The sequence below is a fragment of the Stegostoma tigrinum genome, chromosome 25, assembly GCF_030684315.1.
Source record: "Stegostoma tigrinum isolate sSteTig4 chromosome 25, sSteTig4.hap1, whole genome shotgun sequence".
In the NCBI taxonomy this organism is placed as follows: Eukaryota; Metazoa; Chordata; class Chondrichthyes; order Orectolobiformes; family Stegostomatidae; genus Stegostoma; species Stegostoma tigrinum.
In genome coordinates, this window is record NC_081378.1 from 24,221,143 (window position 1) to 24,236,774 (window position 15,632).

Genomic DNA, 15,632 nt, shown 5'->3' on the forward strand with positions numbered 1-15,632 from the left:
ATGGACTAGTTGGACTGAAGGGTCTCCTTCCATGCTGCGTGACTCTATGACTCACCACCACCAGTGCAATAAGGAACGGTCATTAAATGCTAGCCTAGCCAGCGATACCACATCCCATGAACAAATAAAGAAAAATTATCAAAATCCTAAGCAGCTCACATCAATTTCTGGTCTAGTCTGAAAACTACTCTGTATACTTTGATTTCGCAATAAATCTGTTTATGTTAGAAAAATGAACAATTGAGTATGGACTGAGCAACAAACAGTTTTGTCTTGTAGGAAATGTCTGGTATTTGGTGCAGTTTTGATAGATTGGGGAAATAATTTTAAAATCAAAAACAAACACGATATGTTCAATTTGTTTTTAATATTGATGTATATATTTGTTTTTAATCATGACATAGAGCAGAAATAGGCAATTCATCCCATCACGTCTGCTCCACTGTTCAATGAGATAATGGCTGATTTGATAACTCTCAATTCCACTTTTCTGCCTTTTCCTTATAATGCTTGATTACTTTAATGATTAAAAATGTCTATCTCAGCCTTGAATATATTTGATGACCCAGATTTGACAGCCTTCTACAGTAAACAATCTCACAGATTCACTGCCCTTTCAGGGAAGAAATTTTACCTAATCTCTGTTTTAAATATGTGACCCCTTATTCAGGAATTATGTTGTCAGGTTCTAGATTCTCCCAGAAGGGGAAACAACTTGTGTGCATTTACCCCATCAAGTAATCTTATGTATCTTATATGTTTCAATAAGGTCACCTCCCATTCTTCTAAACTCCCACTCAACCTGTTCTTATAAGACAATGTCTCCCTACCCAGTATCAAACGTAGTGAATCTTTGAACTGTCACCAATGTAGTATATCTTTCATTGGAAAAGGGGCTCAAATCAGTTCATTGTATTCCAGCAGTGGTCTGACTATTGTCTTGTAAGTTTTACACTCCATTTCTTTTGAAATAAAGGCTACTGAACTTGGAAATGGCTGTTTTGTAATTCCTGTATGAGGACTCCCAAATCCCTCTGTTCTGTAGTTTTCTATTCTTCCTGACAAAGTGTATAATCTCACATTTCCCTACATTATGTTCCATTTGCCAAGACTTTTTCCATTTGCTTAGCTTGTCTACATTCCTCTGCAGACTTTCTTTGTTTCATCCTCCAATTTGTTTTCTAACTTATCAATATGCCATTCACAGATGTAATAATATATTCACTTTCCTCAGCCTAGTCATTATTATATGTTGTAAACAATTGTGGTCCCACCACTGATCCCTCTATTATATACCACTAATTACAGGTTTCCATCCTGAAAATATGTGACCTCTTATTCTGGAATTATGTTGTCAGGTTCTAGATTCTCCCAGAAGGGGTCAAAATAACTGCATAGAGATCAGTATCCCATCACCAAGTATTTACATGTGTGCAGCATATGGGCTGTAAGCAATTCCCTGGACTAAGGACACTTTCTGAATCTCCTGTTTATATCTGTCAGCCAGGATGCCCTGATTGGCCCAAGTTAACAATCCCAGTCAAGGATCTCATGTTCCTGGTTCCAATCATTATACCCACCTTATCCCAAATGTCTATCTTCTATTAGTTGGCCTTTCCTCTATCTATGCTAATATACTATGCTCTTAATATGCTCTTATCTTCTTAAGCAGTCTAATATGTGGTATCTTATCAAATGTCTTCTGAAAATTCAAATATATTTCATCCACTGCTTCCCCTTTATCTATCCTGTATGTTCCCTCCTCAAAGAATTCTATTAAATTTGATAGACATGTTTTCCCCTTCATGAAGCCATGCTTATTCTGCCTGATCATATTATGTGTTATGTACTTATGTACTCAGCTATTACATCCTTTTTATTTATTCACTTGTGGAGTCTGGGTATCACAGACTGGGCTAGCACTTAACATCTGTTCCTAGTTGTCCTTGAGAAGACTTCAAGAAGTCAGGTGACTTCTTGAACTGCTGCAGTTCACATGCTGTAGGTAGATAATACAATCTAACATTTTCCCAAAAATAGATGTTAACTGGTCTATAGTTAGCTGTTTATTTTGTCCCCTCTTTAAATAAATAGTCAGAGGTTGGCTTTTTGGACCGGAGGCCCATGGAACAGGAATCAGTGCTGGGTCCACTGCTTTTTGTCATTTGTATAAATGATTTAGATGTGAATTGGTTGGCATGCACAAGTTGGGCTGAAGGGCCTGGTCCCATGCCATAAATGTCAATGACCCTCTGGAGCTGTTGCCCTGGCATGGTTAGTAAATGTGCAGATATCACCACAATTGGTAGCGTAGGAGACAGTGAGGAAGCTTGTCTCAGATCAGATGGGCTGATTGGCTGAGGAATGGCAGATAGAGTTTAATCAAGATAAATGCCTGGTGCTACATTTTGGTAGAGCAAATCAGGGCAAGACTTATACACTTATTGATAAGTTCTGGGGAGTGTTGCTGAACATGAGACCTTGAAGTGCAGGTTCATAGTTCCTTGAAAGCAGAATTGCAAGTAGACAGAGCACTGAAGGAGGTATTTGATATGCTTGCCTTTATTAGTCAGTGCATTCAGTTATGGAGTTCGGAGGTCATGTTGTAGCTGTACAGGACATTGGTTAGGCCACTTTTGGAATACTGCATTAAATTCTGGTCTCCTTGCTGTAAGAAACATGTTGTTAAAATTGAAAGGGTTCAGAAAAGATTTACAAGGATGTTGCCAAGGTTGGAGGGTTTGAACTATAGGGAGAGGCTGAATAGGCTGAGGTTATTTTCCCTGGAGTGTTGGCGGTTGAGTTGAATTCATAGAGGTTTATAAAATCATGAGGGGTATGGATAGGGTGAATAGTCAGTCGTTTTCCCAGAGTAGGAGAGTCCAAAATTAGAGAGCATAGTTTAAGGTGAGAGGGGAAAGATTAAGAAGGGACTTAAAGGGCAACCTTTTCATAGAATGACAGAGATGTACACCACAGAAACAGACCCTTCGGTCCAACTCGTCCATGCCAACCAGATGTCCTAAATTAATCTAGTCCCATTTGCTAGCATTTGGCCCACATCCCTTTAAACCCTTCTTATCCATATACCAATCTAGATGTGTTTTAAATGTTATAATTTTACCAGCCTCCACCACTTCATCTGGCAAGTCATCCCTTACATGCACCACCCCCCCCCCCACAGCACCACACAACCAGCCCAGCTCTTCCCCTCCACCCACTGCATCCCAAAACCAGTCCAACCTGTCTCTGCCTCCCTAACCTGTTCTTCCTCTCACCCATCCCTTCCTCCCACCCCAAGCCGCACCCCCATCTACCTACTAACCTCATCCCACCTCCTTGACCTGTCCGTCTTCCCTGGACTGACCTATCCCCTCCCTACCTCCCCACCTATACTCTCTCCACCTATCTTCTTTCCTCTCCATCTTCGGTCCGCCTCCCCCTCTCTCCCTATTTATTCCAGAACCCTCACCCCATCCCCCTCTCTGATGAAGGGTCTAGGCCCGAAACGTCAGCTTTTGTGCTCCTGAGATGCTGCTTGGCCTGCTGTGTTCATCCAGCCTCACATTTTATTATCTTGGATTCTCCAGCATCTGCAGTTCCCATTATCTCTGATGTTAAATTAGCAGTTTGCTAGCCCTCAGGGACGTTTTCCAGAATCTAAGAATTTTTAAAAATTTACTACCAGTGCATCAACTTTGTCTGTAGTTATTTTCTTTAATAGCCTGGGATGGATCCCATCAGATCCAGGTGACTTATTGGTCTTTAGCTCCATTGATTTCCCTAGCACATTATTGTAGTGATATATTTCTCCTGTCTTTTTGTTCATCACTATTTAGGAATTTTGGAATGCTATTAGTGTCTTTCACAGTAAGGACTTAAGCAAAGTATTTATTCAACTCCTCTGTCAAGTCATGATCCCCAATATTACTTCCTCAGCCTCGTACTCTAAGGGCCCATGTTGGCTTTTGTTTCTATCTTCCTTCTCATATATTTAAAGCTCTAGCCACCCATCTTGATTACAACTTATAACCTCAACATTCATTTTCTTTTGATCATATTTTCTTGATTTTTAAAACCATCCCAATCTCCTGGTTTACTATTAATCTTTGCTAAATTGTATGAATTTTTTTCTTTCAATTTAATACTATCCTAAACTTTCCTGTTAACCAAGGTTGGCTTATCCCCTTCCTAGAATACTTCTTTCTGACTGGGATTTGTTTTTGCTATGAGCCATGACTTATTTTCTTGAACACCTGCCATTATTCCTTAACTGTCTTTGCTGCTAAACTCCTTTCCCAGTTCACACCAGCCAGGTCTGCCCTCATTCCTATATAACTACCATTTGTTAAGCTTAGTACAGTTGTTTCTGACCCAGGTTCCTCCTTCTCAAACTGAATGCCAAATTCTTCCACGTTATCATCACTGTCTCCTACAGGAGCTTTTACTTTGAAGTAATTTATTAAACCTGCCTCATTAGGCATCGCTAGATCCAAAATAACCTGATCCTTGACTAGATCCACAATCTGTTTTTTCCAGGAAACTATCTATTTTCATTGTGCTATTTTGTATTTAAGGAATTTTATCATAAGACTTATAATCTAGAATACTTAGCTTATTAATATTTTTATTGTGGCATTTTGTGTTTAAGAAATTCTGTCATAAGATGTACGATCTGGAATATTTGGATATCTCCCATTGCCTCCAAGTCTCTGATTTCAGTACAAAGACGCTGGCTTTCTGTTGCAGAAGGCTCATTTCACTGAACATCGCCGGCTGCCCAAAGGTAATATCAGAAACATTAAAATAATGGAAGTTTATTTTATCAGAGTACCCTTCCCTTTTTCCTTGTTTTTCCCCCTTAGTAGTCCTGCAAGAGTTATACAACGGCTTCCAGGAAAATTAATCAATGCTGATGTGAGTGATGCCGGTTTAAAACAAAATATGATATCAATCACAATTCAGGTGGTCTTTCTTCGGTTATAACCTGGCTAACCCTTTATGCTTAATTTACGATAACTGAAAAACAAAAGCAAAAATGGAGGATATTGCTTTTGCTTTTTCTACAAAAACAAACCAAAAATATTGATAAAATCTCAAGTTTTAGATAAAGTCTGTAGCAGAACACTGTCCTTTCAGTCAGACTTCCCTGGGTCCCATGGTCTTTACTGTGTTTATAGAAAAGTACATTGTAAAGACTTAAGGAAAGTATTTATTCAACTCTTGTCAAGTCATGACCCCCAGTCTTACTTCCCGAGCCTCGTACTCTAAGGGCCCATGATTGGTAAATCTGCCTTTCAATCCAGACATCAACTGGTGGGTAGTCCAGCAAGAAATCCTTTTGAAGGTTAGACTTTTTGTCCAACATGGAAAATTCCAACTGGATCTCACCATATCTTGTTTTTAAGGAAATCATTTCACACAATCACAAGTAAAACCTTATTCACAGGCCATTTGTGGTGTTCACTGTTCTAATATTCCCTTGTGAGGAAACAGTTGCTTGTCAGAATCTCATTCCCCTGCCAATCTGGTTTAAAACCATCCCCAACAGAATTAGCAAACATCCCCAAAAAGATGTTAGTCTCATTCGTATTCGGATGTAACCCATCCAACTTGTACAACTCCCACCTCCCATAGAAATGATCCTAATGCCTCAGGAATCCATAGCCCTCCCCTCTTGCACCATCTCTCCAGCCACAATTCCTTCTATTCCTACAGTCGCTATTGCTTGGCCTTGAGGTAATCTGGATAATACTATCTTTGAAGTTCTGCTTTTAAAATTTATTACCTCACTCCCTAAAGTCTGTTTGCAGGACCTCATATTAATTGTCTTCCTATGTCATTAGATCAAGCTATTTGCAGAGTTAATGTTTCAGGTCCACCGATCCTTCTTCAGGATTCCATTTGGTTAGCACTCACGGAAGAGTCAGCACTCTCCATTTCAAAGAGGGAAAAGCAGTTTGCAGGTGTGATGCAGTTAGGGAATTTTCTCACTGCCTGCCTGGTCCTTTTGTTCTGTCTGATGGTCGGAGTTAAAAACTATATAAAAAAAAACAATTTATATTTAGTACCTCCACAAACTACAGTCACACTCATTGTGCAGGGAAAAATGCAGCCAATTTTCACACACGGTAGGGATGGTTTATCAAATATTCTGTTTCTTTGATATTGGCTGTCATCAGAACTCCTTGCTTTTCTTTGCCTTGTGCCCTAGGATCTTTTGCTTTTAAATGAGAGTACAGAAGCTTTTGTTTAACTTTTCATTAGCTGGTCAGTACCTCCAACAGTGCAGCTTTTCTTTAGTACTACATTGAAATGTTAGCTGTAGAAAATTATAGTGATTGCCATAATAAAAAGCACTGTTTACAAAATCAGGTTTTTATCTTTTGTTTTCTTTTTATTGATCTAACAGATTACTGACTTAAGCATCCAATACTTGGCTGGGGTTTGCCATTATATCTACTTCTTGGATATCTCAGGTTGTGTCAATCTCACTGACTCAATATTCAACTTCCTTACGAAAGGCTGCAAAAAGCTACGGGTTCTGAAGATGCTTTACTGCACAAACATCTCACAGTAAGTAAAACTAATTGAGTATAGGCATGAGGAAATGGAGAAAATATAAATATCAAGACAAAGAAGAGAAAGATGTTTGACTAATTTACCTAGATGAAAAACAGTCTTCAGTAAGTACTAACGTAAAATAAACATTTCAGAATACAGAACAAACACACCAAGGACAAGATGTAAAATGCATATAAAATGGGACAGCAAAGAAATAGATTTTTTTTTGGAGTTTGAAAGCAGGTGAGAGGTAGTAAGGCAATATGTTTTGTATTAGAGTTGTGGTGTGAAAACTAGATTGCTGTAATTTACTGAATTAGTAACAATTGGTACAAACCATAGACTACACGGAAGGTACTAATATTTGTCTGATGCCTCATTTTAAAAAAAAGTTTTCTGAGCATGTTGATAGCTTACCTAGCAGACAAGAGATACTTTTGCTGAATAAAATGGCAAGTGTAACACTGAAATCCAATGGAGAGGAGAGAAATAGTAGCACAGTATTCAATACATCTGTCTTAATCTTGATCACCATGGTACTCTGAAAATTTAATATTATATACAATTACCTGGAACAATGTTTTGACGGGTCAAACAAAAACATGGAAATGAGTTGGGGTGCAGATGAAAGAGAAACCCCAATGAGAACTGCAGTATTATTTGTGCACCATTTTAATTCTCAGGTCTGACTCAAAAATGACAGTCCTATTTCCTGCCACAACAAGTTGTTGTTGACTCTGAATGAGAAATTAGATCTACAGCCTGCAGACATTCAGGACTTAATATAATATCACTGCTAGGTAAATGATTTGGCAACTGATAGAGATTCATCCAGATTCAAGTGGGGCCTGGGGTCGCGCTTCTGATCCACAAGGAGTTTTCACAGAAGTAGCTATGTAATACTAACCTTTGTCCTTTACAGACAGTCAGCACCGCCTCCATGGTTTGGCCTGTTGGACTTGCATTGAACGAGTGTGGGGGCTGTACAATAGTAAAATTGCATTACAGTGTCAATGACATTATCAATCCATATTTTTAGAGTTTAAACTAAGCTCCTGGAGGGTTGAAATGGCTATAGAAATGCAGCAATTTGGACTGGTAAGTAAACTTGGCCTAACTTTAAACCTCCTGAATACATCCATCAGTATAAATGTAAATTCATAACTGCAATACTGTGAACAGTTGTATCGAAGATACATTGGCATTAGAGGCAGTGCAGAGAAGGTTCACTAGATTTGATCCCAGGTATATAAAGATTTTATGAGGGAGAGATTGAGTAGGTTGGGCTTTTACCCATTGGAGCTTAGAAGAATGACAGGAGACCTAATTGAAAAATAAACTTCTTAGGGGGCTTGACAGGGTAGATACAGTCAGATTGTTTCCCTTACAGGAAATTCTTGGACTGTGCATATAATCTGTAGAAAAAAGGGTCACCCATTTAAGACAGAGATGAGGAGAAGTTTTCCTTTCAGAGGATTATTGAGGTTGGGTCAGTCAGTATAGCTCAAGCTGAGATAGACAGATTTCTAATAATTAAAGAAATCAAGGGCTATGAGAATAAGGCAGAAACTGGAACTGAAGTTTATCTGATCAGCTATGATCTGACAGAACGGTGAAGTGGACTAAAGGGCTGATTGACTTACTCCTGTTGCAATGTCTTATGGTTTTATGTTCTAAGTTAGAAACTCAGGCCTTCTTTCATGGGATGTCACCACTGCTGGCAAGGTCACTATTTCTGCCCTTTTCCACCTGTGTTTGGATTGAATTATTTGACAGGCCATGACAAAGGGCACTTAATAACCACACTGCTAATCAATCAAATAGGGGTTTACAAAAATTGATAGTTTCATGGTCACCATTACTCAGATTATCTTTATAACCCAGATTCATTGCCAGAGCATTAGCCAAGGCCTCTAGATCACTGGTCTATTGACATTACCACTATGCCACCATCTCCCCTTGGTGTGAAGAGAACTTGACAACATCAGTTTTATTACCACCTAGAAAATAGAGGATTCTGCAATATAGCATTTTATCCATTCAATCATGAAGGACTGCAGAGACATGATAAAAATTGGTATACTGGCATTCCCAAGAGTGTTGCCACCTAATCTATAAAGTCATTAGCTTAAAAGGGTATTTTCCACTACACTTGTATATCAGTTCCAAATTATATAGGCAAGACTTTCTTGAGCCATGCCTGAGCCTCTAATGCTGCAGGGAACCGTGTCTTGCCAAAGTGTTTTGCTATTGTGGGAGATAATTTGTAGATTCCCAATTCGGGTTTGAATAGTTTTACATACAAACATTTTGACCAGCATATATACAAAACGATGGGAAAAAAATCTATTCTGTCCAAATCTACCTCTTCTAGGTTTGGTACATGCATGTACACTAGTTTGCTCTTCATCTGGTGATTACCTCAGTATCATTCATCACACAGAGATATAAAAATCTAAAGCGATCAAAACTGAGTAATTTCTCTTCACCCTATCACAACCAAGCAATCCAGGACACCACGAGAATCGATAAATCCTACTATTTCCAGCTTTCATATTTTCATCTATAATTAGAAATCAGGAAACTACTCAGCCAAATTTGAAGAACTTCAGAGAACTCATATCCATCACTTGAATTCATAATTTGCCTCAGAAGATGGCAGTTTTCCAAAAAGAAATACTTGCTAATCTATCTAACGTTCCCATTTTATACACTTTCCCATTCTTAGCCAACCTAAAATATTCTATGCAACTGGGCAAAAGGTGATGCCTATATTATTTGAATATCTCCATTATACCAACATCCCACATGATTAAATACTATCCAAATGACACCAGTGAAAACAAAATCCAATGTTATCTTTCTTAGCATGTTGCTTGACATGTTAAAAAGTATTTGTTGACAGTATCAATAATATTTCTATGCTGCCTCCTTCAAAACTTGGCTTCTTCCCATACCCCCATCCACCAGTGTATGTAATAGATGTGCAAGTGAAATTTTCCATAATTGCTCATTGTTCTCTGTCCTGCTGGCATGTGACACAGAATGATAATAGAGGCTAAGGATCGGCTTGATTCCTGCTACCTACCTGCATCAGTTTCTTTCTCTGCTGAGATCTTTAGCAAAGTTGGGCATTAATTTTGCGATATGCTGTTACAGATATAATATTATTACTTAACTACAGGTTCCACCATTTTAATTTGGAGACAGCTAAGCGAGAGGGAGAGGGAGAGAAGAGAAATAACGAAAAAGATTACATGATATTAAGAACCAACAAATGCAAATTCTAAAAGTCTGGACTGGACAGAGTATATTTATTTTCACAGCAACAAATAGAGCTAAAGGAACCAATATAAATCATTCACATACATGAATCAGCTCAGACCTGTGATGCATACATTAACTGAGGATTTAAAAAAAAACTGAAAGTGAAGCATTTCCAAACTCCATTTCAGGTTACTGTTTATACTGAACAAAAGAACTCATGAGTTTCCATTAGCAATTTGTTTGCATTTTTGTTTCATTGCCCAAATAGGAACTGTTTAACAAGATTTTAGGTTGTTTTTGTTTGTTTTTGAGAGATACCACTGGTTAAAGTTTACTGAGAGAATGAACTTGTTATGGGTCTGCTAACAGTGGAGGTTGTCCAAGCTTGACAATGCCAAGGATAAGTATTTATTAACCAATAATATGCCTAGTAGCAGTATATATTATCCCTCAAACAGAAGAGCCCAGGAAGTGTGAATAAAAAACGATCAGCAAGTAGCAAGAAAGCCAGGAAATAAAATCTTGAAAGTCCTACAAGGTACAAACCAACTCTCAGACTGACGAAAGTAGTGTCATTTGAACTAAACCAGTCGGAAGTGGCAACAGGATAGGGAACTGAGAGATGTCCTAATACCTACAAGGGCGGTAAAACCCATAAGATTTAGGTACCCGAGGAAGGGTCATTAATTTACACAGGGCTGGATCCAACCAGAAGTATTAGAGAAGGTCAGGATTGACCCCAAAGGAGTTAAGAGTTATTTAGGCCAATAACCATAAACATAGGCCAGAAGGGGCCCAGCAGAGTGGGCACGTCAGATTCAAAAATCTGGTCAACAGACACCTGCATGGTGACATTACAATTGGATCAGTGAAGTTCACAAAACAAACAAGGTGAAAGAGACGGTGAAGCTTCACTTAGGTGATGAGCCACAGGGAACTATAACAGAAGCTGAACAACCAGCTGATGACAGTAGTGTTCCAGGGCAAATGGAGATTAGGGAAAGACTCATTTGCAAAACAGAGAGAAAAGGGAACATACATCGTAACAGGTTATCACTGTGGCAGCCACCAAAGGTAGACTAGTGGATTAAACATATAATTACCTCCGAGATGATCCAAGATATCAAATCAAGTTTCAGACCTCAACCAGTCAAATTGAGATGATGTACAGTCAAGTGAGAGTGGGGTGCCTGCTGTAAATCTGGACACCCTAAGGAGGCACACCTCAGATTACCACCCACAAACCTACTAGAAATGACATTTTGCTTTTTTAAAAAAAAGACCAAATTGAGTAAATGGATTATTTAACTGGACAGTTGAAGGATTCAGACTTCGAATGTACTCAGTGAACAAGTCTGACTATTAGTCCCCAAGTAGGTTTTAAACTCAGTTAGGACAAAGATTGAATGCAAAACATTTATGTTGTCATCTCAAATTCTGTATTGTTCTTTTATAGTGATCTGGTAATGAAATGCTCACCATGAGTTAAAATGAAAAATATTGTTTGCATGCTTGCTTCATGGTGAAGAAGTGTCATGATCATAGTAAAACTAAACTATGAATATTCAAATTCCATCACCTGTTGGCATACCTGGAAACTTCGATGGATTAATAAATTGGTTTTAAAAGGCAAATACTGATCCAAAATTACTGCAGTGATCACCTCACCACAGAATGAGACAAGTCCAGAGTGCCAGAGATTGCCATAATTGCACTGCTTTCTCACTTTGCCCCTTACCTGAGGCAAAGTGGCCCTAAAGTTGAATTCATCATCAGTCATCCCTCTCGAATGACAGCATCCTATGGTCCTCTGGGACAATGGTGGTTTTCATTTTCATCGAATAAAATAAACTAGTTGCATTGAGATTACCTTGTTATCTAAAGACTCAACCAGTCCAATGTATCAGTGTGAAGAAACTGACATCACTTTTGATTCAAACTTGCATGATAAATTCATTTGTCAAGTGATTAAAGGTCACTTGCAGAGTATACAGTTTTGAAGGTAGATAGAGTAGATCCAGGAATATACAAATGGTTGTTTATCAAGTGGCTTTGAACAGCAGACAGAAATTAAATATGACTTAACAGCAAGGAAAGTGCAAGATTCTCTTTCTGTCTCTCTCAAAAGTAAATTCAGTGCTCTTTAAGTGGGGAACAACTGTTCACTATGAATTCAAGCTCTACAGACTTTGCCAATACAAATCAATAATTAAACAAGTGTCCTCAAATATAAAATCTAAAACTTCAAAAGATTCCAAAGGCATTTGTTTAAAAAACATTGTAGTTGCAGCTAAAACAAGTTAAAATTAAGATCAACCAAGAGGCAGTTAAAAAGAAGAGCTGATTTCCCCTCCTCATCTGGTTTTAACATAATTGCCAACAAGAAAACAACTCTATGGCAATCTCAACCATTTTGTACAGCTCAGCGAAGCAACAGTCCCAATTTTAACTTGGACTCAGGAATGGAACATGCAAGTCAGCATGTTCCATGCATGGAAAGCCAGGCATTGATTAAATATTTCTGGGTCTCTAGTCAAATTCATGCATCTGTGGTGACCTTGATAGAAATTCCCATTCACAATTTAAAGCTTCAACACTGCTTTGCAAGACAGTCTGAGAACAAAAAAAGTATTGACTGAGAAGTACAGTTAGAAATCTGTTCAAAATAGTTGAAGAGAAAAGGCAATCCCTTAGTTCTACCAGACACTTTCCTGAAAGATCAAGCTGGAAGTGGACTCGGACGATATCCTGTTCACTTCAGAAAACCTATTGCCATCACTAAAAAAAGCCATAAGTAGAGATAATTGACAAAGCTTGCAGCAGGAGGGTCACAATGGCAGTAGATCCAGTGATGGGAATGCTTAAAATCAATTAACTTTGGAAGGTCAGAGCATTCATGACTCATTTTCTGCATCAATGGAATGTTATAGTGCAAAACTGTTCATACTCTTCTCCCAATGCATATTTTCACAGTCTCATCTCAATTGCTACTCAATCCACACCGACTCTCGGCAAACTTCAATTCGCACTAGCCATTATTTGCAAATGGAAATTATTCCTCTATTTTTATACCTGTCTACTCTCACTTTAACTTATTGCACACAACATCTAAAGGAAGCATACATTCTTTCTGATCACTTTCAATGTCATCCTTCCAACTTGACATACTTAGTAACAGGAGGGTAGGATTTGCATAAAACCAGATTGTAGAATTGATCCTGATGGAGGAGAACCAGAACACTTCCAGTCTCCTGAACGTTGATGGTGGCATGGTTGAAGGACCAAGGTGACTAATTTAACTTTTCACGCCCTCATGTGCCACAATCCACTTGCACCTTCAGCTGACATCAAGTAACTTGGTCAAACAGCTTTACGTGAAATACATCTTTTAAGAAGCATTACCATAATTTGAGGAGTAACAGGAGCTTCTGTCCACACAGGAAGACGTAAAGATGATTTTGTCAGTCCTAAGGATACATCATCCTATGCTACACACATTGCAAGCAAATAGTGGCACACCAAATGGGTGCATTTTTCAGGTAGATGAGCTTACATCTGAGGAGTCTCACAGTACAAATGAGCAGAGGAAAGTATTAACGGCACAGACAATAGCAGAGGAAAATGGATGTGAATTGGCCAGCCTTTCCAAGCTCTGTCCAGCAGGACAGAACTGTAGATTGGTGGAGATTAACAATGAAAAATGGAATACTGAAGGCACACAAATTAATATGTAAAAAGTCAGCAAGTCTCTAGGTACTTTCTCCGTTATGGTAGGAGGCTGGAGGTGTCCACTTGCACTGTGATTTTTTTAAAGAGATTACCAATTTTGCTTGTGGTTCTTGCTGAGAGTCATAAGCCACTCAAATCACTATTTTTGACCTTCCTAGAAGCTCCAGATCCCACAAACTCTGGGCTGATACGTATACTCTGGTTTAGGAAAGCTGGTGGACAGATTAGATCAGGTCGGTACCTTTACCGCAAGTGGTATGGGTGACATGTCTACATGAAGCATCAACCTCTGACTGAAAGATGCTCCCACTTCCAATTTCCATGCATCCTCTTGCTCACCAAGTGATAAGATCTTATAAGGCCTTTTCTAGCATACCACCATGTTAAGTACTATTATGCAGGATGCAAAATTCCATTATTATTCTGCAATATGCAACATGGGGATTTTCTAGACCTGTTAAAGTATCTGACCCTCACTTTCAGTACCCTAATTATCTGCTGTATTATACACTTCTTGATGATATGGCAGTTTTTGTACTTTTTCTCCTACAGAGTGATGTGATTCTGAAAGTGTTATCATTACTGACAGAAATGGGTTTTTCTTGTTTCAAAGTAGCCATCCCTTAAATTTGGTCTATTGCCTGACATATTTGTGTGGTTGAGACACCCTGATAGGTTCCCCCTTGGCAAGCATAAAAGATGAACATGATGGTCACTTGCAGTAGCATGTCTGCAGGGTCAGCAGATGGAAGGTATGCCTCAAGAAGCGTGTACAGCTTGCCAACCATCTCTTGACAATTGGAGCCTCCTGAAGTACTGCTCCAAAAGCAAGTCAAGGAAATCAATCTTCTACAATAAAAGACCCGCCAATCATGATACTTACTGTCTTGATTGTAATGTAGCAGCTGAAATTGCCATTTCTTTGTTTTAAAAACTACTTGCCTGATCTATTCAAGGTATGCATTAGATATTTGGTGATCAAAATTTAGAACACTGAACAAGTATGCCATGTATGAGGTTTGTGTGCAAAGGCTTAATTCAAAATAAAAGTTTGATAGTTTAACCAATTTCAAGTTGTGTAGGTCCACAGTACATAACCATCAGCAATTTGTAAATTAACCCAGTAGTCACAACTAAAAATTATTAGTGCAAGTTATAGTTTAAGATAAAGCTTTTATGGCAGCAGAATGAAAAGAGAACTGCCACTACTGCTTCAGTCTGCATGTGGTTTCACGATTTTTGAAAAAATGTACAACTTTCCCTAATTAAAATTAATAGCTTTCACACAAGAAATTCTGTACTCTACAGTAAACAACTCAAAGCTAGAACACCTTTAATGTAGTAAAAGCAGACAAGATACTACAATTTTGCTAGAGTTCTCCTGGCAATGGCATCAACCAACATAAAACATACTGCAAAGTTAAAATGGTCTTCCATTCTCTTTACCTCTATCTTTTATATTGTGTTACACAGTTTACTGCAGCCATTTGTTTACTGCATCTAATAATGTTCTGTTTCTTTAATTTAGAGAAGCTGTCAAAGCAATAACCAATGTTCAGCATTTGGAATACAACGACGAGAACCCACCTTTATGGTTTGGATATGATAACGAAGGGAATGAGCTGGTCGCCAACATGGAGGATGAATAGAGATGAAATGCTTAATCATCAAATTGTTAAAAAACAGAAATTTACTTCCTATATATAAGATTATATACTTTTAATAATCCATAGATGTGATCTTCTTTGACCATTTGTGAAACAAAAAATTAATTTAACAATTAAAAGTTCAAGATAGAGATTGTATTTGTATTGAAAGACAACCAGATTGATTACCAAAATCATTTTAACGAGTGTCCACAAGATATTACAATTAAAGTTGTATCAACAGTCAAGTTAATTTCCAGTGTTTAAATCTGGTATTTGATTTCTGTAACAGGGAAGGACAGCACAATGTTATACCAGTCCTTCAATAAAAGTGGAATGACCACCGCAAAAACAGAAGTCAAAAACTGATAAAAATAATCAAAAAATTTCAATACAGTAACCGACAATGCATGTCACATAATTCAT

The 15,632-nt window shown here is 38.2% G+C and overlaps 1 protein-coding gene across 1 annotated transcript in view; it reads left to right on the forward strand.

Moving 5' to 3' along the window:
• fbxl13 (F-box and leucine-rich repeat protein 13) overlaps positions 1 to 15,454 on the forward strand; it is a 258,479-nt gene extending 243,025 nt beyond the window's left edge. The window contains exons 20-22 of the mRNA XM_048553829.2: positions 4,652 to 4,786; positions 6,413 to 6,576; positions 15,089 to 15,454. Coding sequence (XP_048409786.1) covers positions 4,652 to 4,786; positions 6,413 to 6,576; positions 15,089 to 15,209 — 420 coding nt within the window. The 3' untranslated portion in view covers positions 15,210 to 15,454. The remainder of the gene's footprint in view (positions 1 to 4,651; positions 4,787 to 6,412; positions 6,577 to 15,088) is intronic.
• Positions 15,455 to 15,632: the final 178 nt, after the last annotated feature.